General features: G+C 40.4%; 1 protein-coding gene across 5 annotated transcripts in view; it reads right to left on the reverse strand.

Annotated features, from left to right (window-relative positions):
• The window catches only part of PHLDB2 (pleckstrin homology like domain family B member 2), a 67,843-nt gene that overhangs the window by 24,914 nt on the left and 18,254 nt on the right, over positions 1 to 24,675 (reverse strand). For 3 of the 5 annotated variants that reach the window (XM_027744157.2, XM_027744152.2, XM_027744155.2), the window contains exons 4-9: positions 19,610 to 19,993; positions 17,147 to 17,290; positions 16,143 to 16,280; positions 5,731 to 5,859; positions 1,313 to 1,468; positions 721 to 831 (exon numbers count right to left, since the gene is read on the reverse strand). In XM_027744157.2, the coding sequence (XP_027599958.2) occupies positions 721 to 831; positions 1,313 to 1,468; positions 5,731 to 5,859; positions 16,143 to 16,280; positions 17,147 to 17,290; positions 19,610 to 19,993 (1,062 nt within the window). The remainder of the gene's footprint in view (positions 1 to 720; positions 832 to 1,312; positions 1,469 to 5,730; positions 5,860 to 16,142; positions 16,281 to 17,146; positions 17,291 to 19,609; positions 19,994 to 24,675) is intronic. The other 2 variants (XM_027744154.2, XM_027744156.2) reach the window with 1 other exon arrangement.

The following is a 24,675-nucleotide window of genomic DNA, read 5'->3' on the forward strand; positions in this document are numbered from 1 at the left end:
TTTTGTAAGCAAAAAATAAATGCTAGTCATTTTCTTAACTGTATGAAGAAACACACTGGGATGGAAGGCTGAAACTGCACAGCAGAGTTTTAGCTTCATCCATTTAGAGTAGAACTGAACAAAAAATGGAGGTGCAGAAGGAAAAGTTAGTGGAATATTTTATTTAATAACCACAGCCCAGCCAAACCAAATAAGTGTTCCTTCAACATTTTGGAAATGATGATTGTGCTCAGTAAACTAATGTGATTTTTCTCATACTTAAAAGCAAAACATAAAATGGATGCAAAGGGTTCACACCAGCTTCTTATTACCCAGCTGTTAACTGATGTTAAGGAGCTTGTCTTGTGGCCTAAGTATAGGCGATTACAAGCCAATATTACAACCTGCACAGTTCCAGCAGCCACACAGGGAGCACAAGCTTCTAGCTTCAGCATCCAGGTGAAGTTGAGTTCTCAGGTTGAGCCCTCTGAAAAGGGGGCACCTCTAAAACCCTTTTAATTACCTAATGACACTAGCATTTTCTCTTAAGAAATCTGCTGATTAATTGCAAAAGATTTCTTTTTTTTTTTTTAAGGTGAATGGATATAAACCTTGTCTCACATTACACCAACTTGTTAGCTTTTGCAGAACTGATGCTTTACTTGTGCTCTACATTCTTTTATTCTATGAAATGCTCTTTTACTACATGCTAAAAATGTTTGAAAGACAATAAATACTTACCCTTTGCAGCATCATTATTAAGTTGTTTTTCTCTTTTACAAAATGATCTTGTTCTCTTTGTGCTTGTTGGACAATATGATTGGCCTGTTTTTTGAGAGCAGAAATCTTTTCCTAACATAAAAAGAAAATAATCACAATTTATGTTTCATTTTCAAAGTACAAAACAACCTGCATCAAGGATCCAATTCATGAGAGTTCACCGTTGATGTTCTATTATTATTTTAACAAAATCATTTAACATCAACTAACAAGCCTAAAATAACTGTAGTTTTGTCCAGAGTGTACAAATCTCTTTTCTTAAAGAAGAAAAAAATATGCTTTGGTGCTTTTTTGTAGCAAATTAAAGGGTTTGATTTTCATGTGCAAATATACAAACAGGGCAGGAAATGTTGTCGATTTACTTTCTTTTGGAGAAGTGAATGATTTGATCTGTGTGGGATGTCACTGGGCTATTGTCTTTGCTCTGCCTCAAAAACTTTTTCAAAGAGGAACATTTTGCATTGTTTGCCACAGACGAGCAGGTTGTAGAGCCATTTCATTACCTTCATACTCAACAACAAAGAACAAGTTAATCGACTATTAGTGCTTTTACCTTTCTACTGACAATGCTGCGCTGATATTCAGCTACTTCATGCAGGAGCTGTTGGGTCAGATTCTCTTTCTCTTCATCTAACCTGCTTTCATGTTCAAGCTGCTGAAATTCCAAATCTTCAAAGTGTTTGCTTTCTATGTCCAGAAGATCAGCATCCTTAAGGGGGGGGGGGGGGGGGGGAGGTAATATATATATAAAAAAGTAATTGTGCTTTCACTGACACCAGAGGTACTTACAAACAAACACAAAAATCAACCTAAAATGATATTTACCTATCTCATACAACATGTTCCACCAGGAGCTCAATGCTTTTAGTGGCCTACTGTCATAATAAGAGAGGAAATAGGGCTAATTATTATTTTGATGTTGCTTTCTCCATCACTCCTACTGTGCCTCTTGCTAAGAAGCACCTTCAGAGTGAGGGAGCCGTTTTGCCATGTTCAGAGCAAGCTGAAGCCTCCCAAACTGGCTGGGCAGATCTCTCTGCTGTAGCCTAACTGGGACATCAACAAAGCATGAACCCATCTGCTGAGGTTGTCAGATGCCAAACGGGGAGAGCGTCTGCTTACCAACCGAAAAGGACAGAAAGGATCATGCCAGTAACACCAGAGAACTGCACACAGAATTAACTGATTATGGGAAATCACACTAAAACAAAGGAGTCTGGACTGCAGTTAGAATTTCTTCATGTCTATCCCAAGTACCAGCACTGATTTTATTAACATAGTCAGATAAGACAAAAGATATGTGGAGCCGTGTGCCTTCAGCGCACTGCCAGCACCTCAGCAGTGATGTCCAACCAGAGGCTGATCATGGACACCAAACTGGAGCTGAAAATTGCTCTCTGTGCAATTAAGGACTCTGGTCACCCACCCCAGCCAGTAGGTGTATTACTCCAGAAAAGGTATCAGCCCACTTTTATGCATTTCCTTGAAACGACACCAGGTTTTGTCAGAAAAAAAAAAAAAAAGAAGTTGATTGCAGCAAAAAAGACCCAAGAAAAGAGTTCAGAGAAGAGCAATGAGGCTGGTGCCTTGAGGCACTTGAGCACAGGTCCTCTGAGGAGAGGCTGAGGGAGCTGGGGCTGTTCAGCCTGGAGAAGAGGAGGCTCAGGGGAGACCTCATCACTCTCTACAACTCCCTGAAAGGAGGCTGTAGCCAGGTGGGGGTTGGTCTCTTCTCCCAGGCAACCAGCAGTAGGACAAGAGGGCATGGTCTTAAGCTCTGCCAGGGGAGGTTTAGGTTGGATATTAGTAAGAAATTTTTTACAGAGAGAGTAATCAGACATTGGAATGGGCTGCCCAGGGAGGTGGTGGATTCTCCATCCCTGGAGGTTTTTAAGATGAGACTGGATGTGGCACTTAGTGCCATGATATAGTAACCATGGCGGTGTTGGATCAAGGGTTGGACTTGATGATCTCAGAGATCTTTTCCAACCCACCTGATTCTGTGATTCTATGAAATAAGAACACACCACTTAGGGAAGCACAAGAACTGAATGCTAATCATGAAACATCTGTGCATTCATAATATGAATTCCTGCTTATAAGTTCTAGAGTTCTGAAGAAAAAGGTTTTTTTAATAATCACAGCATTAGTAAATGCTAAGGCTCTCTAAAATAAGCATGTTGTGCATAGCTTGTTACACAAGAAAACCTACATCCTAGAAGCAATTTATTATTTTAGAGGAATGCAAACTTTCTGCTTTTCTAATTTCAACCTACAGCAAAGGTTTGTGACTGGGATAAGAAGACAGGTCCCTACAAAAGTCATTCAAACCCAGCTTCCAATGTACCAGGGAAAGACACAGGATGCAGAAACTGAAGAATCCAAGTTACTATATGAAATACCAGCATCTTCCCATTACTCTCCAAAGATGTTCCCTTCACTTGTAGGAGACAGTGATCAAAAGCAAAGGTGTGGGCTAAAAGTTACAGGAAAGGAGTTACCTACAATACAGAAATGCTTTGTTCACATTGGTCAGACATCTTCAGCATCCAAAACAAACAGAAGGCCTTTGCTTGGGCCATGAAAGTCAATAAATTCAGCCTATTGCATACCACATTAATTGCTAAGGCAGAAGAACAGACTTCAGGGAAGGCAACCGATAGCCAAAGACAACTGAGAGCATTGAAAATACCATTCCTGCCCAAGAGGGAGAGTGTATATGCATTTTGGACACAGGAAAGCCAAGAGTTTGCCAGCTGCACACCCCAATCCAAACTCCAGACCCACCCTGCAGCCAGCTGCTGCAGTGAAATTGGCTGCCCACTCCCCCAGGCACAAATTATTAAGCTACTGAAGCCCCTGAAGCCCCTGAAGGGAATTCATCTTCACACCTTCTTTGCTGGCAGTAAAGTAGCACAACATAAGCTGCTGCAGACTCAGGTATTTCATAGAATAGTTTGGGTTGAAAGGGACCTTAAAGATCATCTGGTTCCAACCTGCCTGCCATGGGCAGGGACACCTTCCACTAGACCAAGTTGCTCAAAGTCCCATCCAACCTGGCCTTGAACACATCCAGGGATAAGGAGTCCACAGCTTCTCTGGGCCACCTGTTCCAGTGCCTCATCACCCTCTGGGTAAAGAATTTCTTCCCAATATCTAATATAAACCTTCCCTCTTTCAGTTAAAAGCCATTACCCCTTGTCCTATCACTAAAAGATCCTTCTCCAGCTCTCTTGTAGCCCAGCTGCTCCGAGGGAGGCTGCTATAAGGTCTCCCTGGAGCCTGCTCTTCTCCAGGCTCAACAATCCCAGATCTCAGCCTGTCTTCATAGGAGACATGCTCCAGACCTCTGGTCATCTTTGTGGCCTTCTCTGGACTCACTCCAACAGGTCCATGTCTTTCTTTTGCAGGGAGCCCCAGAGCTGGACTTATTTTGGAGGAAGACGATTTTCTATTTTGGGTACAATACTTAGAGTCATTTCATTCCCTCATTAGAGCGCTACTGTGCACTAACTCAGTGATAACTTCTACTGCACTGACCACTGCTAACTTCCACTACAGCTGGCCTGGAATAATATGCAATAGGACTAACTGGACACTTAACTACACCACCACATTTCAAGTTGTGTCCCACTTTCAAATCCAAAATCGTTATTAAAACAAGTTGGAAGAAACAAACAAACAAACAAACTTTAACCAAACATATTTCTAGAAGCCACTTGATGGTCAATAGTGAAAAAAAGATTTACTACCCTCCCATAGCAACAATACTGCAGCTTCTCACAAATTAATACCTTTAAGTATTTGACTGCAGATGAAAGGCTTGCTTTCCTTTTAATATGTATGAGACATTACATAACACTGCCTTTTTTTTTTTTTTTTAGGTAACACAAAAATCTTTAAGCGTCTCAAAACCAGCAAACTTCTTCTGTACTAACTGAGAATTTAACATTGTTATTGCCAAAGCTGGACTTTTTCACTTTTTGTTCTCTGAAACAAACAAGCAAAAAACAAAAACAACAAAAAACCCAAAAAACAAAACAAAACAAACCACAACAAAACAAAAAAAAACAAACAAAAAAACCCCAACAAAATGAATTCTGGAAATAAAACAACATACAAAGAGTATTTCCTATAAAGCTTTTTTTTTAATCAGTGCTATTACAGCCCTTTTTCCTGATACAAACAATCAAGACAGAAAAAAGATTTGACTCTCATATGGCCTCTTGAGCTTGCCATACTGATGCTTTGAAAATTATTTCCTCCCCTGCTAAAGCTAACTATATGTGCTGTATAACCCACTTCACGTTAATGAATACTAAGAAGGTACTAATGGTACCTTCATAGACAGTATTGCAGCTTTTTTTTGATTACAAATTACACAAACTAAAATCGTTGCAATTAGACAGTATGAAAAGTTTATTTATACCAATGTGTAACTCTTGAAAATGAAAATGTAGGACAAAACAAAGCTATTTTACTAAGTGGCAAAATCTTCAAAATTAATTTTTCAAATACAGTTCAGGCTAACAGCTAAGTTATATACTGAAAAAAAGAAGTTACCCATGGCTTCACTGAGACAGACATTTACTGGCCGATTCCAGTCTTTGCTCACACAGGTAAAGAATGATGCTCCACCATTCATCTAAAAATCACAACAGCTTCCACATCACTCAGAAGGCCTAAGGGGCTAATTACAGGCAAGTAGCCCAAAACTTTAAAAACATTCAACACAAAATGATTTCTAATCCACCCATTTGCACTCTACTTGTCTGCCATCATGAACATCATCTACTACAACCATTCCACAAAAAAACCCACCCTCGTGACTATTAAAAATTCTAAGTTGCAAATATGTTCAGACACTGGATACTTGAAAGAGAATATGTTACACTTAACTAAAAAAAAAAAAAGAAAAAAAATTAAAAATCAACAAAATAAAAAAGTGCACTCTTGAAACTTGCTACTAACCCTCTTCAGCTGCTGCTGTAACTGTTCCCTCATGGACTCAGGGCAATTATCAAGCTGCGTCTTCTGCTCGGAGTAAAGCTCCTGAAGCCTCTCTAGTTTTTCCCTCTCAGCATCAAGTTTTAATTTTTCCTGAAGCATGAACCAGAAAATAAACACAATTACCTTCAAACCCAAGCAGTTGTTAGTGATTATGACAGTGCGTGGCAAAACCTTAATGAACAGTTGAAGCATGTTGGTCAAAGACAGAAACCACTCGTTAGTTGAAATGCAATGGTGGGATGCAAAATGATCAAAACAAAACAGAAATCATTTTAGTGGGGTGATTAATTCTCTCCGTTGTCACTGTGTTTTGTACCCGTGCCTGGATGATGCTTTTAAAGCCCACTGCCTGTCTCACCTAATGAAAAAAAAAAATAAGGAAACAGTTGCCATGTTAGCGAGGTAACTGGTAAAGCTGAGAGAGAAAGAGTAGCTTTTAGAAAGCAAAATGGATGAAAAATGACTGTAGTCTGGCAGTGAGGGATAAATGGATCTTCCCGGGAGAATGAATTACATGCCTGTGTGGCTCTGTACAGACAAGTACATTTAGCAAGCAGTGAAAAACCAGAACAAGACAGAGCTTTATAAAGAAATAACTCTGGGCCAGGAAGTCCTGTTGCAGCAGAAACACCAAGTGATCCAGCAAATTTGCTTCAGGAGACAGGAACTGTAACCTGTTCATGGGGATCAAAGGTGACAGCTTCACCTCCCTGGTCTCCACCAACTAGGTCAGCTTTCCTCTCGGCCCACTCAAGCAGCAGTACTCAGCCCACTACTTCTCACCCTCCAAAGCCTTTGGCCTTTTAATCTTTGTAATCAAATACTACATGATTTACTGTGCAACGCTGCTCTGAAGACTGGCTGCAGATCACTTAAAGCTACCCAGCAGACTATTATTTATCTGGGGACCAAAGTTTGGGAAACAATAAATCAGAGCACAGAGAATTCTTTTAGCACCTTTCACTTGCATCTACGCTGGCCAACACAGCAGATGCATTTTCTTCAAATGAGCAATTAGTAACTGGAAAAAACAATATGCCTGATATGCCAGGCATAAATAATCAACTAAGTCCCTGAAGCCTGGTTCTCTGATACCTTCTAGAATAAAACTGGTATAGTTCTCTTTTCCTATTTGTTGTTCTGTAGTAATGCGTCTCCTCTCAGATGGTCTCTAACTCTCCTTAACACTCAAAAATTGACAGTATCAGTCCCAAAATTTTAGCATCTTCTGGTTACTCCAAGAACAGTTTAATTCTGTCACAGCATCTACTCATTTCTCCTCTTTCCAGTCCCAACTAGTATTTAAAATCAAATGTGTGGCGTAACAGGTGCTATATGATTAGACACTCTGCATCACTCTTATGGCACATGCCATAGAGAAGGAGTGTCTTTTACTACACAGTACGTGCCATTTCAAACTGTGGGAAGGCATTTCCCCAAACCTACTCTCTGCTATGCCTGACAAGGTTCTCAAACCCTTATGCATGGCAGAGGCATAGTAACATGTATTAGCTGCCTGCTGTCTTTATGATTTTATCTCTAAATCTGAGTGGGAACAGGGGCTGGGATCTAATTTTCCCAGTATTTAAAAACAACAGCAGGAAACATTTTATTCAAGACCAATGTCGACCAGATTCCCAGTGCCCTTATGCTCACTTACACATGCAGCTTCTCAGCTCATACAAGCAGATGAACAAAATGCTGAGCACAAATATATTTTTTTCAGCTTATGAAAATGAGCAACTGAGCACGAATATTCTATTACCTGGAGTTCCTGTACTAGCTGCTGTCTTACAACAGCGGCAGCAGGGATCAGAAATACAGAGCATGTAGCACGTGCAAGCTGTACAGTGAGGGAGAATCATGCAGCTCCTGAGAGATCAGCTCTAGACCTCTATCCCCAAGAAGCCCCATTTGTTGAATCACCCTTACTTCCAACACGGAAGGAAATCTATGGATAAACTGGTAGTTCCTCTCCTCACAAACCTTGTCAACCATTTAACATGCAACCTATGGTCTGCCACATTATTTCACACTTTCTTTTTTTACCCACCTTACCATCCAAAGCAAGGATTTCTCTGACCTTAGCTGCAGTATTGTGCCTCTGAAGCCATTAATAGCTCTCTAAATGTCTATGCTCTGCAACAAGTGTGCTCATTGATTATAAAGCAAGTCAAATCTCGAGCGTGAGGAGACATCATCAGCAAGTATAAAACTCCCTGAGAATCTTGCCAGAGATACTGTTACATCCCTCAAGAAATTAGAAATGTATTCCTTTGAGATTGAAAGCGATACTCATCTGGTCTATTTATAGCATAGGAAGTGCTAGCATCTCACCAAACTGGCTCCCTTCAAAATGTGCAGTCTTAACAGGAAATATCACTTTCAGCAACGAGATGCATTATATGTTTTGCAGCTGTGGAGTTAAGTTTGCTGACGTCTCAGGCTGTGCATTGGTAATCTGATAAATAAATCAATAATTATAATTTCTTCATACAGTCTTTTCCACAAATGAATCCAGGCAAATTCTTCTAGAAGGAAAAGGATTCATAAGTTTGCAAGCCAAGTGCAAGATGCAGCTGAGGCAGGCCTGTGGCTGACTCCACGAGCTGTTTGCCCAAGAGCAGCCAGCAGTAGAGCTGTGAACAGAATCCATGTGCTCCTGCTGCTCATCCTCATTTAACCGCATGAGCTTGTACTTGTTAAGTATTTCTCTGCAGACAATCGCTTCCCAGCCCCAGCACTGATGCCAGAAGCACAGTAACTACAGTCTGGTTGAGTCCTATTTCCAGGGAAAAAAGTAGAACATCTGGTCTTAGCCTACTGCCCAACTTGCCCTATGGTCTGCCTCTAGATGCACGTTAAATGAACTTGGGGTCAGCCAGGATACAGAGCAGGGCTGATTTGGGGTTTGATGATACTGGGGCACAGCTTGGATCACTTTTGGAGGATTTCTGAAAATTGTGAAGGACAGCAGTAGAAAGAATTGACATGTCACACTGTCCCCCAAGAGCACAGACATGGGATGTCAGCAAGAGCACATGTGGTATGAACACAGACCATTACTGATTAACATGGGTCACAAAAGGAAATCAGTCTTTAGATCTGGTAGAAATTATTTTAGGGCAAAGAAAGAGAAAAAAACAAAAGAATATATACCCAACACATCTCAGAGATGATGAGGACACAGAGGAGATAAAAGGATGGTTTTAAAGACAAACGTAGCCCCTAGATGAATGGGAACAACAGAAAGAAAGCAAAACAAATTGCTTCAGTGTTGTCTCTGGTGGTTAAAGATGCTCTATGCCTGATCAATGCTGCTACTTTTAAAGCCTTAGTGGATCTCCACACCCCTTCTGCAGAGAACTTCTGCTTTTCAGTTTGTCATTCATCACAGTCTGCTACTGCAGGCAGGCTGGCTAAAACTGTAGAGCAACATGTGGCTGCATGCACATGTGCCCTCTGAACCAACCTTCTCGCATAAACTGGTAGGAACTCTGCAAAAATGGGAGTAAATTTGATGAAATACAGAAAGCTTCTCAAAAACCCAGATAAAAACTGTGTGTGTGTGAGGGGAAACCAAACCCAAACCCCCAAAATAAGAACCCCTATCATTTTTACCAGGTCAGTGTGAAATGGATTGTATGGCTAAGTGAATTTGGTTCACTGTACAACCTTCCAAATCACTCCACAAAAAACCACAAAAAAACTTCCATGAACAAAAAAACTTCCAAAAATCAAGACGTGTCATTTTCATACAGAAATGGCAAATAAACCTACAAGACAAATGGAAGAAAAAACCCCCAAACCTGAATGTATTCCCATCTAATAGGCTCTTAGCTTTCAAAGCTGCAGTCCGAAGTACTCCACAGTCTTTCTCAGTCCAACCCACCTATAAATCATCTTTTAAGATAACAACATTTGTAATCTACACTAACCTTCAGATATGCATGCTCTGTCTCTCACTACAGAATCAGTCTCACAACTCTCACGGGTTTCTGAGAAATAAGGAGAAGCACATGCAGTTCTTTGAAAAGTTTCTCCACCTCATCTTCATGCTTTCACTTCTAGCCAAGCCTTTTTCTTTACACTGCAAAAGAACATCCCCCCCTTCTCCAAAATAACCTACTGCAAAAGCTAAAAGTGGAAGAGAAAGAGGAGACTACAGAAATTATTCCTTTCTACTTGGAAATGGTGTGGTGCTGCTGGGTTTGTCTATTCAGTAGTAATGGAGAATAAGCGGAAAAGCAAGAAAATTTGACTTGAACACTGATGAAATTGGCTTAACCCTTCCCACGAATTTCTAAGAAAATAGTCTACTCTCTAACAAAAAAGCAGATACAAAGATAACAACACCAACCAAAAAAATCATCTGCTCTTCAGTGGTTATCCATTGAAGGAAGAGGGCAAATGGTATATTTGGGGAAAGTGTTAAATGTGAGGTCTACTGACTTGTCCAGCACTCTGGCAAATTAAAAGCATTTACAATACTGTGGCTGATACAAATCAGATCACATACAATTGTTTAAAAAAAATACTGCTGAAATAAAAGAGAGCCTCCTTTTCAAACTGTATGTGCTCATCTTCTATATTTTCAGACTACTCTTTCAGGTCTCTTTCAGGACAGAAGCATAAAACTTGTAACAATTTAACTGTTTGTCATTAAATCCCTGTGGGTTTCATGACAGAAGCCATTAAGAGGAAAGAGTATGTCAGGTGTATTAAGAGGAGCATAATAAGTCAGAAGGTGGTATTTCACAATAGTTCTTTTTTCTGTATGAATGGTAACTAATTTATTATATAACTGATTATATTCAGTGATGGCATCTATACAAGAGATCTCAATATTTTTGTTTCGGGTGCATGCATAAAGCTACTGTTAAAAAGCATTTTAAACCAGAGTAAGCAATCTCTCTGCTTTAAGTAAAAGAAAAAAACACAATAAGTGCACACATTAACTTACTGCTAAGACAACTCAAGTTTTTTGCAGTTTCTAAGCTCATTCTCTGACCATTGTAATGTCTTGTCCTAATGAACAGGGAAGGCAAAAGAAAATCCCTGACTCATGAGTGTAGAAGAGAAAATAATCATCCAACCAGCAGAAAAAAAAATTCAAGTTAGAAAATTCAAATTCTGTATAGTCTTTAACATCTAGATGACAATAGGAGGATTCCCATTAGCAGTATAACCCATTCTGCTATTTCTCTCATGACTGTTTTAAAAGAAAGCTTGCAAATTCAGATTTTTCTCCTTTGGTCTTTGTAATCATATTTTTCTTTATCAGTGTTCTCTCTACAGGATATCCTTATGTGGTTATATCCAGTGGATGCAAGTATGTCTCAAAACCCTTAATCTTCTGTATTGTGTCTTAAGGAGGTAGCTAATGTTATGGATATGACAACTCATCCATATGAAACACTTGCTTATATATTGCTGAACTGGAATCTGACCAGGATATAGGAGACATAAATTTGTCAGATTCATCAGGATAACAGCAGCAGGAATTTTGCATTCAGAAGAGAAAGGACTGAGGATAGACCACCAGTGTATTTAACATGTTCTTTCCTTGACTCTATTCTTCAAAGTCTTTGCAGTACTAATTTGGCAAAGAGGCTGAGTTTTAAGTGTTTTGGTATGTCTGGGATATTCTGTTCATGACTGAAAAACATTTCCACAAAAGCATGTGGACAAAATTAAATGTATTCCAAAAAAAGATGAGTTATCTGCTGCCAGCTGCTCCTGATTTCTGCTGTTGAAGACAGACAGGAAACCCTGGTTGATAAAAGAGTTCCAAAGGCACCATGATGTAAGGCAAAGCTCCTCCAGAAGAACAGGAATAATGTCCCTCTCTCTAAAAAAGTCTCAACTTTTGCATAAATAATTGTTTTGAAACTCTATGCCAAAACTCCCATTTAGCTATGATTGCCTCCCACAGCACTTCTGCTGAATTCATTATTAATTTCCAGTTACTCCATTATATTCATGCTCACTGATCTTTTCTTTCTTTCCCTGGCTACACTGTTACTTTTAACCTCATGCTTTAACTTGGAGACCTCAGGCATGGGGGATCATTAAGCATCCTTCTCCACATATGCTGGACTGCATTTTTTAAAATGGCACAGATTAAGGAAGCACTGTATGAAAAGGAAATACGTTGCAGAACTGGATAACATTCAAGCAGGCAAATGCAATTTTGTTCAGCTCCCTTACAGACAAATGTCAATCCTGAACTAAGTCTCACGAGCGAAGATTCACTGGGAGGAAGTTGTAAATGTAAATTCCACCATGGGCCTGAGGTGCTGTTCTACTGCAGACAATACCATCATTATTGTACACCAACAGTACAGCAACATGAATGCCTGCTGTGTAACTACAGGGAGCTGGGCCTGGATGGCAGGGAAAAGGGAGCTTGTTTCACCTGCTTGCTTATTTCTGGGTCTGTCCAGCTCAGCTCTCTCCAGAACAGGCTGTGCTCAAGGTTTTTTTCTCAATATCTGTAGCACAGCTCTTTCCCTCAGAACTTCAAGCTGTATCTGTCAAATTGTGTTAGTAGTGACTTATCAGGGCTGCCCTTGCGTAAGTGGAGCTTGTGATTAATTCTTAAATGTTGATATTCCCATATGTCCCTACTGGGCACTGGAACAAGCTCCCCAGGGAAGTGGTAACAGCACCAAGCCTGATAGAGTTCACAAAGTGTTTGGACAATGCTTTCAGGCACATGGTGTGACTCTTGGGGATGATCCTGTGCGGGGCTAAGAGCTGGACTTGATCCTTGTGGGTCCCTTCCAACTCAGCATATTCTGTGATTCTGTGATGTAGCTAGTCACCTTCTTCTGTGGATAAAACCAAATATGTAGTGCAAGGTAGTTAAAAAAAGAAAAAAAAAAAAAAAGAATGAAAGATTGTAAGCTTTGCTCAAGAAGCACAGCCATGGAGGCAAAGTGGTACCTTCCTCCATTACCCTGGCATGATTTCCAGCGTAGCTGAAAGCACAGGTCATACCAAGCAGCTCTGGAAGCAGCTACCCCAGCCATGACAACTGAGTCCTGACAGCACTTACACCTGACAAAGAGGCACCACAACCAGAACTACAGCAAGTCCTGCAAGAGTGCTAAAAGGTTTTACCATCTTTTCAAAATGGCAACCACTCATAGCTCTTATTTCTAAAACCCAAGTAAATCAACACTAATTTCTTTGCTCCTTACATTTTGAGTGGTGGCATAGTCACGAAGGCAAGGGAAACGGTCCCAGCTCACCCAGGGTGTGTGCTACATCATCTTTCCCACCAATTCATTCATTCTTCCTCACCATTAGTCCTGCCATGTATTCAGTAGGGTTGAGCGCAGGACTCGAATGAGATCAGGATGCAGTTTAATATATAACGTACAAACCTGCTCACAAAATACGTTCCTGATGTACAAGCGAGGTGTTGGGACACAGAGACATTGTACCAGAGCAAAGAGCACACTGACACAGCCCGAAACCAAACTCACAACTCTCCTGCCATCTGCCTTCAAGTATGTTTTCCAGTCAATTCTGTTACCTCACAAGGACTAGAAACTGCGGCTTTAAAATTGTGCAAAAGTTGGCAAAACTTTGTGTCCTCACCTAAATGAATTGTGCATGAGGCATTAAAAAAAAAATCCAATAATCAGGTAGAAGGTAGTACAAGAGCTTCCACCTGCAGTCCATTTTAGGTACATAACATGGCCCAATAATTAGGCTGTAGTTTGTGACCCACCTTTTCAAGAATTTCACAAGGTTTTCAAACAGGTGCATGGGTAAAGATGAGACAGAGCCAGGCAGGGGTTTCCTGTCAAACAGGTGCCAAGATCAGGGGCAAATTCCATGAGATGCTCAAGTCTCTTCAGGGACAAGTGCCATCATGTACGAGACTAATGCCTCACCATCATTTCACAAGTCAAATGAACTCTCCCTCTCACCTCCAGACAACCAACACCATGTGGTGTGTTAGGGTATCACTCCCTTACCCTGACAAAAATGTAACCACTGTTTGAAATATGGGACACCAAAAGCTTCTTGCCTTGAAGCCCCACCAAAACCAAGACCCTAGGTATCACTAGGGGTGAAATATTCAGGCAACTAATAGAAATTGTGACCACCCTGTGGACACTGGGACACTTGTTCTTGCAAAAAACAACACAAAAAGTACCATCAGCAGAGTGGCAACTCTTGGCCAAAACTTGAGCCTTAATGCTGTTGAGGAAGTCCTAAGTTTTGATTTATTTCAGCAAAAAGGACCACTTACTGCCTCCACCTGAGCCCCTTTTGGGGAGTGGAGGGCTGATCCTGTGCTACTACAGAGCCAAGATGTTGCCTGTCTTGCATCAGATCTGCAGGGCTGCAACCTTAACATAGACACACAAATCAAGCTTTTACAAAATGCTACTGTTTCAAGCCAGCCCAAACTTTTATTTGTTGACATGATCAGTGCCATCTGCTTTGCTGGCTGACACTACTTTCTCCAAAACCCTTCAGCTGTCACTTTATATTTTGCCTGTTCACAGAGGCTCATGTCCGATTTCTATTTTAAACTTTCACTTTTATGCAATGCTTTATTCCTACAAAGAATATTTCAGTATTAACTGAGCCATGGTTTTAAGTTTAGAGGACACATTCACAGCTGGGGTTTTTTATTTTGTTTGTTTAAAACAAAAAGAAACACAAAAGACAAGACAACTAATATTTTGTAACTGATCTGACTAGTGCCCATGCTTCATACTGAAAAAAATGTTCTGAGTGAACTTGCCTTTTAAATAACAACATGCTTTTTCTAGGCTGCTTTCCATGTTTCAGTTCAACTGAAAATCTAAACTAGACTCGGCACTTTTATTTTCTGACTGCTACATACTAATGTTCCATCATATGACTGCAAGGAAATTTAAATTACCTACAGATTTTACAGTAATTTCCATTAGCTTAATTCAACTTTGAGGCTACTAGAGAAGCAATATAAAAGGCAAAAGATCTCTTGAATTTCTGGACATGTTATTTTTTACCACTTACCAACCAAAACCAACGATCCTATCTGCCCACTTTAAACTCATCTTTATACTAAAAAGCAAGAATGAAACATGTCCCATAGGCAACTTAAAACATGACCACAGGTAACACTGAAAGCTGAAGGATCTGTGTGGAGTACACACGAACAAAAAAAAAGTGCAGGCAGGGAAGTTCAAACTTAAACTGGATTGTCTCCCCACAGAGCAGAGAAGCGGGAGCAACATTTTCCTTCTCAACCACAGGCTTGATGAGCACAGCCATAAAATAGCAGTCAGGCTCATGACAGGGCAAGCAGAAATCAAAGACAAAAAGCTCAGAATAAAACAATGCAAGCTAAAGGTGAGAATTAAGTGGGAACTGCAAAAGTGCTAAAAATGTGCAGCTTGTCTAAGAAAAAGCAAATAATGCAGAAGACTTCCAGATATTTCTGGAAGGCTTAAAAGAGAAGAGAGACTAGCTAGAGCACTTCCACAAGTGACAGGTCTAAGTTATGAGGCAGAGGATGAAATTTAAAAAGGAAATAACACTGGCTGAAATTCCTGGAAAAACTTCCTGACCTTGAAGTATTATTGGCCCTGGCACATCCCCTGTGGAGAAGGGAACTGCATGCCTGGAGAGGCCAGTGAAGAGCCTGGTGGAGGGAACTGGCAGCCCAGGCTTGAGGGGGACAACTTCATCTTGCAGGTCCTTTCCATTTCTGCACTTAAAATCCTATTATAGCGCTATCCTATTTTGGAACATGTTTTGCTATATAGTGGAGAGCAATTAAGTATCTGACTGTATAGGAAAACTAATTAATTCCTGGGACTTAATCACAGAGAGAATAATTCTACAGTACTAAAACTGTCAGTCAGCAAACAAAATAAAAAAAATGATTGCTTTAAAATTACATAATTGACAGATGTCTTATACATCATTCTATACAATAACAGAAAAAACCTGCAGCCTTCTTTCATTCTGTTTCTTTGCTGAGAAAGGGTTCTTTTTCTTTTTTTTTGTTCTCCAAATTATATAACCTACAATGGAACAGCTCAACTAGTATTGTTCTTTTAAACAACAGATAACCCAAGTACAAGCCCTACATATGTTTTTTTGTTAATAAAAATTTCTTTACGGTAGATCAGGTCTTTTTACTTAAGCATACTATATTTTGCTTTGTCAAGCATACCTTGGAACACATTACTGTTAAAGGGAAATGATGGTGAAGCAACTATTTTTTTCTTCCATATTTATCAAGTAAATTTACCTATAGACAATACTTCATAAAACAACTTCCATCAAAGTTAATCATATAAATATATTTTGAAGATCAAGGGGAACAGAGCACACAGCTAAGATAACTGAATTACCTTTGTCTTTTCACCAATAACATTTCTCTCCAGTTCAGCTATTTTTCTGTTTAGATGATCCAAAATTTCCTTCTCTTTCAGCAGCTCTGTTGTTTCAGATTTCTGTTCCCCATCCAAAAGGGCACATTCCATATCCAACTAGGAACACAAAACATCTTTCAGAAGCAGTCCAGATTCAGAAGAAATCTTGATACACATTATTTTCTGGGGGAAGGGTAGTGAGTTGGTGGTTATTCACAAGAGAAGTATTTTAAAAAGAGGGAAGGGGGGAAAAATGTTTTACTGCCACAGAAGTTAAAAAGAGATCACAGATCTCAGAAGAAGTAAAACTGAAACACAAAATACTGCAAAATAAAGTCCAAACCAACTTTAGCTTGAAGATCCTTTTTTTCCCAAACTACTTATTTTCTATCTCTTCTCTGTGCTCCCTCCTGTTATGATACTGTACTGTCTCTGTGCCCAGCTCAGTCAGGAAACCCTTCTGGAACAGCTGTTCCTTTCCTGTCGCTGATAACTGGAGCAAGCAAAACCCAAATGCCTGGCCAGCTTAGTTTGCAACTGAGAGATTCCAGAAGTCAAGGGGGTGTCAACACACCCTTGCCACCGTAAAGCCAAGGAGGTTTGAAAGGAAGTTGTCTCACTTCCTGTCTCTTTAAACAGTCATAGGAGATACCACCATAAAACTCCCAAGTGACACAAGGCATTTGGATCAGCTGAGTGGCCATTAAACAAGCAAGATTGTTCCAATTCCACCTAGGAGTGTAATGGTTACAGCTGGCAAACGCTAACCCGACCATCATATCCATCTCCCAGCTGGGGAAAAACAACCTTCATAACAGGAGACAGCCAGGTCTGTGATTCTGTGCCTAATCCTGGTGAAAATCACAGAATATGAAGGCTTCATACATCAGTGAGTTCCCCACGTACTTACTGGACCCATCAGACTTGTGCTATGTAGACATACGTAACAAGCAAGACATTTAAAACCAAAACGTATTTCATACCTCCCTTGAGGATTCATCCATCTGGTCATTTAAATCTTTGATCTTCTGCTCAAGTTCTTCCAAGTTGTTTAGTATTACTATGCGCTCCTCCTCCAGCCGACCCAGCTCCTGCCTTCTTTGCTCATCACTGGTGCATTCTGGTATCTGCAGTTGCACGCCACGAGAGGTTCATTAGAAAAAGAGTTAAACACTGTCCCTTCTTCCCCTCTTCATACATTTTTCATTTTAGGCAAGTACAGTACTGCTGGTTTTGAACCCATTACATATTTCCCATCTACTGTATTGCTATTTCTATATTTAGAAGGTGCACAAGAGAAACAAACATGATACTTTACTTCCAGGCATTGGAATTAAATACTATACTTAACAGTAAATACTATTCATTCTAAAGGAATTACTAAAACTTAACCTTTGAAAATACTTTACATGCTGTGCTATATAGGTGGTAAAAATCCAATTTTTCCCTTACAAAAATAACGCAGATAAATGAAGATGCTTTTTATGTCAGCTGTTCATATAAGAGAGGCTAGGAGGTAGGATAGGACATTTTTGTAACCAGCCATTAAGATGGGCAGGCTACATAAAATAAGGACAAAAGTTGGTTCTGTCCCCCCAGGTAGCGCTGAGGAAGCAGTACCCTTAATGTTCTTCTTTTCATTGCCATTTACTTACCAGTAACTGTGCCAAGAATTAAATCACTTTATGAAGAAAATACCTGTGATCTTACAGTAGCAAATGGTAGATCAAGCAGATCATGCATTCTTCACATTTGCCTGACCCCAGGGGTTTGTGATCCAATCACTCTGGTAAGGCTGCTCGCTCATTGTCCCCAGTCAGAATTAGAGGTGGGCTGTGTGCAGGGCTTCACAGTAACCACTGGACCACACAACCTTGCTCAAAAGAGGCTCAGCTCAGCTACTGAATGGCTATTCTGAGAGCAGCCGTTTTATCCTGAACAAATCTGAGCTCGATATTTTAAAACAATGTACTGTGTTTCATTAACACAGTTCTTACTTGCTACTGCTTTTCTAAAGGGCTTAGCAGAACGCCCTTTACAATGAATGAATGAATGGTATTCCTTGATTTAGCAATAGTAATCCTAGCAGGAAAGCCTCTTTTTGTCCGGTCTCCTGTTTGGATAATGCTGACAAAACATCTTTGATTTCAACTTCCTAATAAGGATTTAAAATAGGATCTCTGACTTGCATGAAGAAAGTAGCAAATGGGAAAGAAATGCAAGACCACAGCAACTTGAAATGTCCTACTACCTTTTCAACATGGAAAGACCAAGTAAAGCCATAATAGCTTTCTATTCTATTTCTGTCCTGTGTTTCTGTTCAACACAATTTCACACCAGAAGACTCAGCAGACAGATTTCCAGAGAGATAACCTTTTAGAATAGAAAATGTTTTTCTACCACACCTCCTCCTTCTTCTACCTACACATACTTCTATTAAGTTGTAAGTTAAGCAGGGTTTAAATACAATTCACGTGTAAGCATGCTGGAGATCATACAGTGTGTAAATAACATGAAAGAGAAGAGAAACAAAGTATTTTGAAGGCGTGAATTTGTTAAACAGATACTTGCTTTTATAGCTTTGCTTGGTCTTATTATGCTCTTGATTCTAACTCTTGAATCCAGTTTTTAACATAATAATGTCTCTGGGACTTGCTGTGCTGCTGCTCTGGCACGGCAGAGCCTAGGAACTGACCCAAGGAAAGGAAAGGCTCTTATCCCAGCCCAGGGAAGGCTCCTGCTGCTCTAGCAAGCAAATGGTTAGGAATGCTGTTAGTTCATTTTTTAAAGGACAATTTCTCTTCAGTAATGAAAACAGCAGTTTGAAGTGTACAGGAAAGGAGGTGCAGCTTATTAAATGCAGGAGTTGGGTTAGAGGGGCAGGAGGCTGGCTGCTGCCATGTGCCCCTAGAGACAACAGCTGATCCAACAAATGGCTCAAGTCCAACCCTGGGAAAGGAGACAGGACAGTAAATTCAGCTCAGGCAACAACCTTCCATGTGACTGTTCTGGTTTGACAATGAGAAAACATGCTCCTCTTACAGAAGACAGGAGCCTCAGGTTGGAAGAAAACAGCAGAGCTTCCCTTCCCTCCTACAAGCCAGAATGATGCTATAAGCAGGGTTCCCAAAACCTTCCTTATTCAAGTAGCTATAATTGTTCAAGCAAATCCTTTTCTCCTGGAAAAACCTTAAACTCCTCCTGAACTGTACATCCCTCTGAGAAAAAAAAAAACCTTCCAGTACCATTAGCTTCCACAAAATACAAAATAATGATGTGCTGGCTGCTACATTTTGCTGGCTATATTTTCTACACTTGCTGGCTTATAAAACTGTATGAGTTCTGAGATTAATTCTCATACCTAAGCCAGCCTAATCATTGCCAGGACAGTCTAGAGGAGGATTTCAAACAGCAAAACCTGGTTTATACTCTCTACAGAGTGTTACCTTTGGTGTGATGCTTAGGTAGGATGACTCAGTGGCATCCTTCACGAAGCTGGGAGCAGGAAAAGGTGGAGGTTTCCCACTTTCACTGAAGTGCTCATCAGCTCTCAGCCCCCTGGAGGGAAGGTAAGCAGCAGTGCCACGGCTGTGGTTGCTGAGCTCCGAGAAGTCTGAATCGCTTGCAGATGATTTCAAGTGGCTTCTGAACCTCGTTTCCAGGTTCATCTGGGAGTCTTCGAACACTGAATCCTCGTCAGAAAGCTGAAGTTTTTCGAGTTCTTTGTTAATTTTTTGAACATCAGCAACTGTGGTAGCTGCAGCAGGGCTGCTGTCAGATTTGGAGTATTCTGCACACAGATTGAGGATTGTCTCGAGCCGCTGTCGTTCCTAGTTTAAAAAAAGATAGCAGCACTGAGTGTCACATGTGAGCTAAAGATGAAGTGAAAAATAAAATTTTGCTGGGTTTTTTTGTTTTGTTCAGGTTGAGTTTTTGTTTGTTTGTTTTGGGTTGGGTTTTTTCCAGAGTGAAGGATTAAAGTCCATGTAAAGTCTATCTCCCACTTAGAGATAATAAACATAGATACATAAATAAATTACAGTGCAAGTGACGAATCAAAGTTAACATGGAAGAATAATTAAAAAAATATTAAAATGTTCTACATTGGAAAGATAAATAAGTATTAGGACATATTTAAGTAGCTATTAATTTCTGTGAAATGTACTTTAAAACTTTTTATTCAGGTTGTTGTCTCCACACCCCATTTGTACATACACATGTCAAGTGATCTCACTGCGTAAATCACTAAGGGTTCCACTTCACACTTACGCTATATTCCTACCAAGCTGCAAAATCTAGCACAGATTTTCCATGAACTCACTCATTCCTGACTTTTTGGATTTTTTTCCATTTTGTTAACTATGGTTCCCTTTTTTGAGAGAATTAGTCCACATTTTGAAACTCACAGTTTTAGGAGCATTAAGAGAGAAATCAGACATCACATCTATAATACAACAGCTGTTAAATGCACAGAATGAGGGAAATCTTTATGTAACAGTTTATTCAAAATCCCTATGGATTCATACCAACATTTCAAACATGAGACTCTGAATAGCTGTGCCAGTTTAACTTGATGTGCTTCAAGTTGTTATAAACATTTAATTCCTATAGGATTTCTAGATCTCTATGATACTGTTTATAAACTATCAGAAAGCTATATTTGTTTTATGTTACTGTATGCATAGCTTCCTGTAACTTCTATTTCAGATGAAATTTTTTTACCCTTTCATTTTTAATAGGTAATGATTTTATGGAATTTCATGTTACCTTTGCTAACCAAAAAGTAAATAAAAAATTGCTTACCATAAGCCTATTGAAAATTTTGCTGGAAAAAAGACCACTGTGAGAGTTCCAAGCTTGGCATTAATACCTGCACTAATGATGTCATTTCTGATTTCTAGGAAATCCTTCTTACTTTTAGTAGTATTTAAAAAGAAATTCAAAAAACCCAACAGCCTCAGCCTCCTTTCCCAGGAACCACTACAGACATGTTTGCTTTCCAAGTTCTACCTGGCATTAGATTTGTACACAGGATTTGCAAAGCAGCTACTTCTGACAGCCCTAACACCTCCTATGCCCAACAGCAAGTGATTACAAAGGTCAAGCAAAGCAGCTGGGGCAATGCATTGCCTACCCTTTTCCCCACAGCAAGCCACTGGACTGCATGAAAATTTAACACTGGTTTACAAGCACCCAGCTCTTTATACAGCCACCAAGAGATTACCCGGCTGTACGCACCACATGTTCGCATCACCCCACATCACCCGCAGTTAAGAGCTCTGTTTCTGAGCTGGAGAACCCATCTGAACCCGCCCGTTTCCAAGCACTACCCAAACAAGAGAGCGCTGCGAGAGAGAAATTTTGCCTTTGGGTAGCTTATTCCCAGGTTCCCACTGCAGGTTTCCTCTGAAGCCTCCTGAAGCACCAGCAGAGACGAGGCGCTGAAATAACGGAGCCTGGGGCAGCAATTGCAAGCTTCTATTTTCCACAAAATAATCCAGCAGATTCTGCAGACATCCTTCAACCCCAAATGACTGACATAATTATAACTCTCAAAAGCCTTGTTCCCTCCAGGCAACTACTGCCAGACCCTAAGACTCTTCCCTTACCCCTCCAACACCGCTATCCTCCCTCTTACTAAGTCGTTTGGCCACGCAACCCAATTCCTAAAGCGCTGAGCAAGTGCTGGCTGGGACTGCCAGTAATTATGCAGCTCTCCCTGTTGTGACGGCATCGGGCCTCTCATAATGGTTATAGACAGGAAACATGGCATGAGGACATGAGGTCCCATACTTCCCTGCAACAACAGGCTGTATCAGGTTACCCCATGTTAAACCTCCATCCCGTTGGTAATAAATAATAGGAAATGGCAAATTTCAAAGCGGGGCCCCTGCTCATCCCAGCTGAAGTGCTCAGGTGAGGGGCTCTCATTGCAAACCTGCCCTTTGCTGAGCAGCCCGGAAAAAAAAGGGATTTCTTTTTCCCCCAAGTCTCAGATGCTCAGAAAAAGCTTAAAAGTTGTAGGAAAACCTCTGTCAGTCTTAAAAAAATTCCTGATGAGCTTTCAGACACATTACAGAAATACTGATATCTCTCACTTCTATTTTGACATGTGCTGAGAAGCTTACGGACAGGAAGCTCTGTGGTTATTTTATACGCTCTATTCTCATCATTTCATCTCAGTCAACTCATTCCAGCTCCAGCACACCTGCATTTAACTGTTTCCAAAATAAATTTCTCAGTGAAGCAGCAAGCTAGGAAAGTACCCCTGCAAAGAGAAGTGCAGAAAGAGTAGCCAATGGAAAATCCAGTCAACAATTTTACAAGAAATACAAAACAAGTTATTTGTGATGCTGAACACAGCAGAGGGGAAGAAAAAAGGTAAAAAAAAGGAAAAAAAAAGGTATGTCAAAGAAGGAATGGGTTTAAATTTCCTCTAGTGGGAGGGAGGAGTGTTGAATCGAGCCTTATAAGCCTGCCAGTGTGTTTCCCCATAAAATGTTCTTTCTAACAGACTAAAACACCTCTGTGTATTTTCTGTGGTTCTCTTTGCCTGCCACAAAAAGAGGTAACAGGTCTTGTGTGCTTTCTGCCTGAGCAGTTTCACTACTCCTGGCTTTGAGAAAGCTACAAATCACCTATGGTTGGCTGCAAATTTAGGTATTGAAGGAGAAGGGTGGGATAAGGAGATAATATCTCTCTTCTGCTATTGCTTAACAATGACATTAAGAGACATCCCTGACACACTGTTAAAAGAAATTTCCAAAACAGCAGAGATAAATATCCCACTTTTTTAACAGTAACCAAGAGATGATTCCCAGATTTGTTCATCTGCTGCATTCACGTTTATGAATTTTACAAATGCGTAGAGGGGATCCTGTATCTAGACATCAAGGCAAGACTTAGTTAATCAGCTGTGGCAAGCAAGAAGCTTTTTAGATAAGTGCCATTAGCAACTGAATAACTTCACATTTCATTAAAAATACATGTGCAGTCTATCCCTTGTGGCAAACACTAACATGAATTACAGCTAGTCCATGCAGCCAGGTTTCCTTTGCCTGAAGAAGCGACTGTTGCTCTATTCAGCTACCAAAGAACAGCACTTTTCTACTGTTGCTGATGCAGACAACCAACCACCTTCTCAGCAAAAGCCTGGAGCAGCGGCTAGTCAAAAAGGATGGTGGGGAAAGAGGTAGAGAGACTGGGGAAGAGAACTGCAGAAACTCCCCAAACTTTCTTTCTTACAAATACATTCAGTGGCCCAGAGACAAGAGGCAAGAGAAGCTTTCTCTTTTCTTCCTTCATTTCTCAGGAGCTTATTTCAAAGCTAAACTTTACCTGGCACTTATAACAGTTAGCCAACTGTTCTTCCCCTTCCCTCCAGTTTGCACCAGTTTCTCACTCCAGCCTCATTTATTTTCTCATTTTCAATCCTCATTTTGCTATAGTTACTGTTTTGGCTTTGAGGTTACCACCAACAGCACAGAATTCAGAAGAAGCGCCTGTATTTCGTGTCTGTCTCTCACAGGCAGCCTTTGACAGCAGAGGCACCCGCACAGCGAGCTTGTGGAAAGACCAGCCCAGATCACAGCAAAGGACTGGGTGTGCCTCGTCCTTACCTCCCCAGTACAGGCACAGCAGAAACAGACTGGTAAATGCAGAAGAGATCGGTGGCACAGGGTAGAGACAGCCTCCAGGGAGGAGCTGAGCAGATGACTTCCTGCAGAATTAGCTCCTATATCTGCAGCCATGTATTTGGCTCCTGAGGGAATGCCATCAGCTTCCAAAATAAGTGTTGTTCAGCACAGAACTTTTGTCCCTACAGTACCTATGCAGATGCTCCTTTTCAAATCACACTGAAGGCAAGAGCCTGAAGACTGGAGCTGCACTGCAGTATTTAGGTTCTGTAAATGAGAATGGGTCTCCTGAAATTTATTTCTTCCTGGCCCATACTGTTAGGTTACATAAAATATAGCTGCAAAAATTAAGCATACGTAATCCACACTTTGGCTTATTAAAGACCCCACAGAAATGTTTTACAACACAATTGAAACTAAATGTTCCTGAAAAGTTACGGAGTCATCAATATTAGTTATATTCTGCAGGGGGGTTTTATCCTATTATACAACACTTTTTCAATTACAAAACTAAACTGATGTTAAGTAGCTATTCTGTAACACTACAGACACTGTCAAATACCAGTAGTGTGAAAAATTAACTTGAAGGTAGCCTTTGTCTACTTGGCTGGGCTTCCTGTAAGAGCTAATCACTTACAGTTTTACATACAGCTTGGGTACTTTATGCTTAAAGACACAGTACCGATATAAATTTATAAAACATGTATATGATGTTTTCCACAAGCTGTATGGGAGATTTACATAAGCTCTATTAAGCATGATTTTAAAGCAGCACCATGTTGAAACCTCAGAAATATTTTCATTTCATTTTCCCTTCACAATGAGCACATCTTACTAAACTGTAATCTGCCAATGCAAACCAGGCACAGGGATAT

This window comes from Pipra filicauda, unplaced genomic scaffold (assembly GCF_003945595.2).
Source record: "Pipra filicauda isolate LSUMZ 115617 unplaced genomic scaffold, ASM394559v2 scaffold179_size1759329_pilon, whole genome shotgun sequence".
Taxonomy (NCBI): domain Eukaryota; kingdom Metazoa; phylum Chordata; class Aves; order Passeriformes; family Pipridae; genus Pipra; species Pipra filicauda.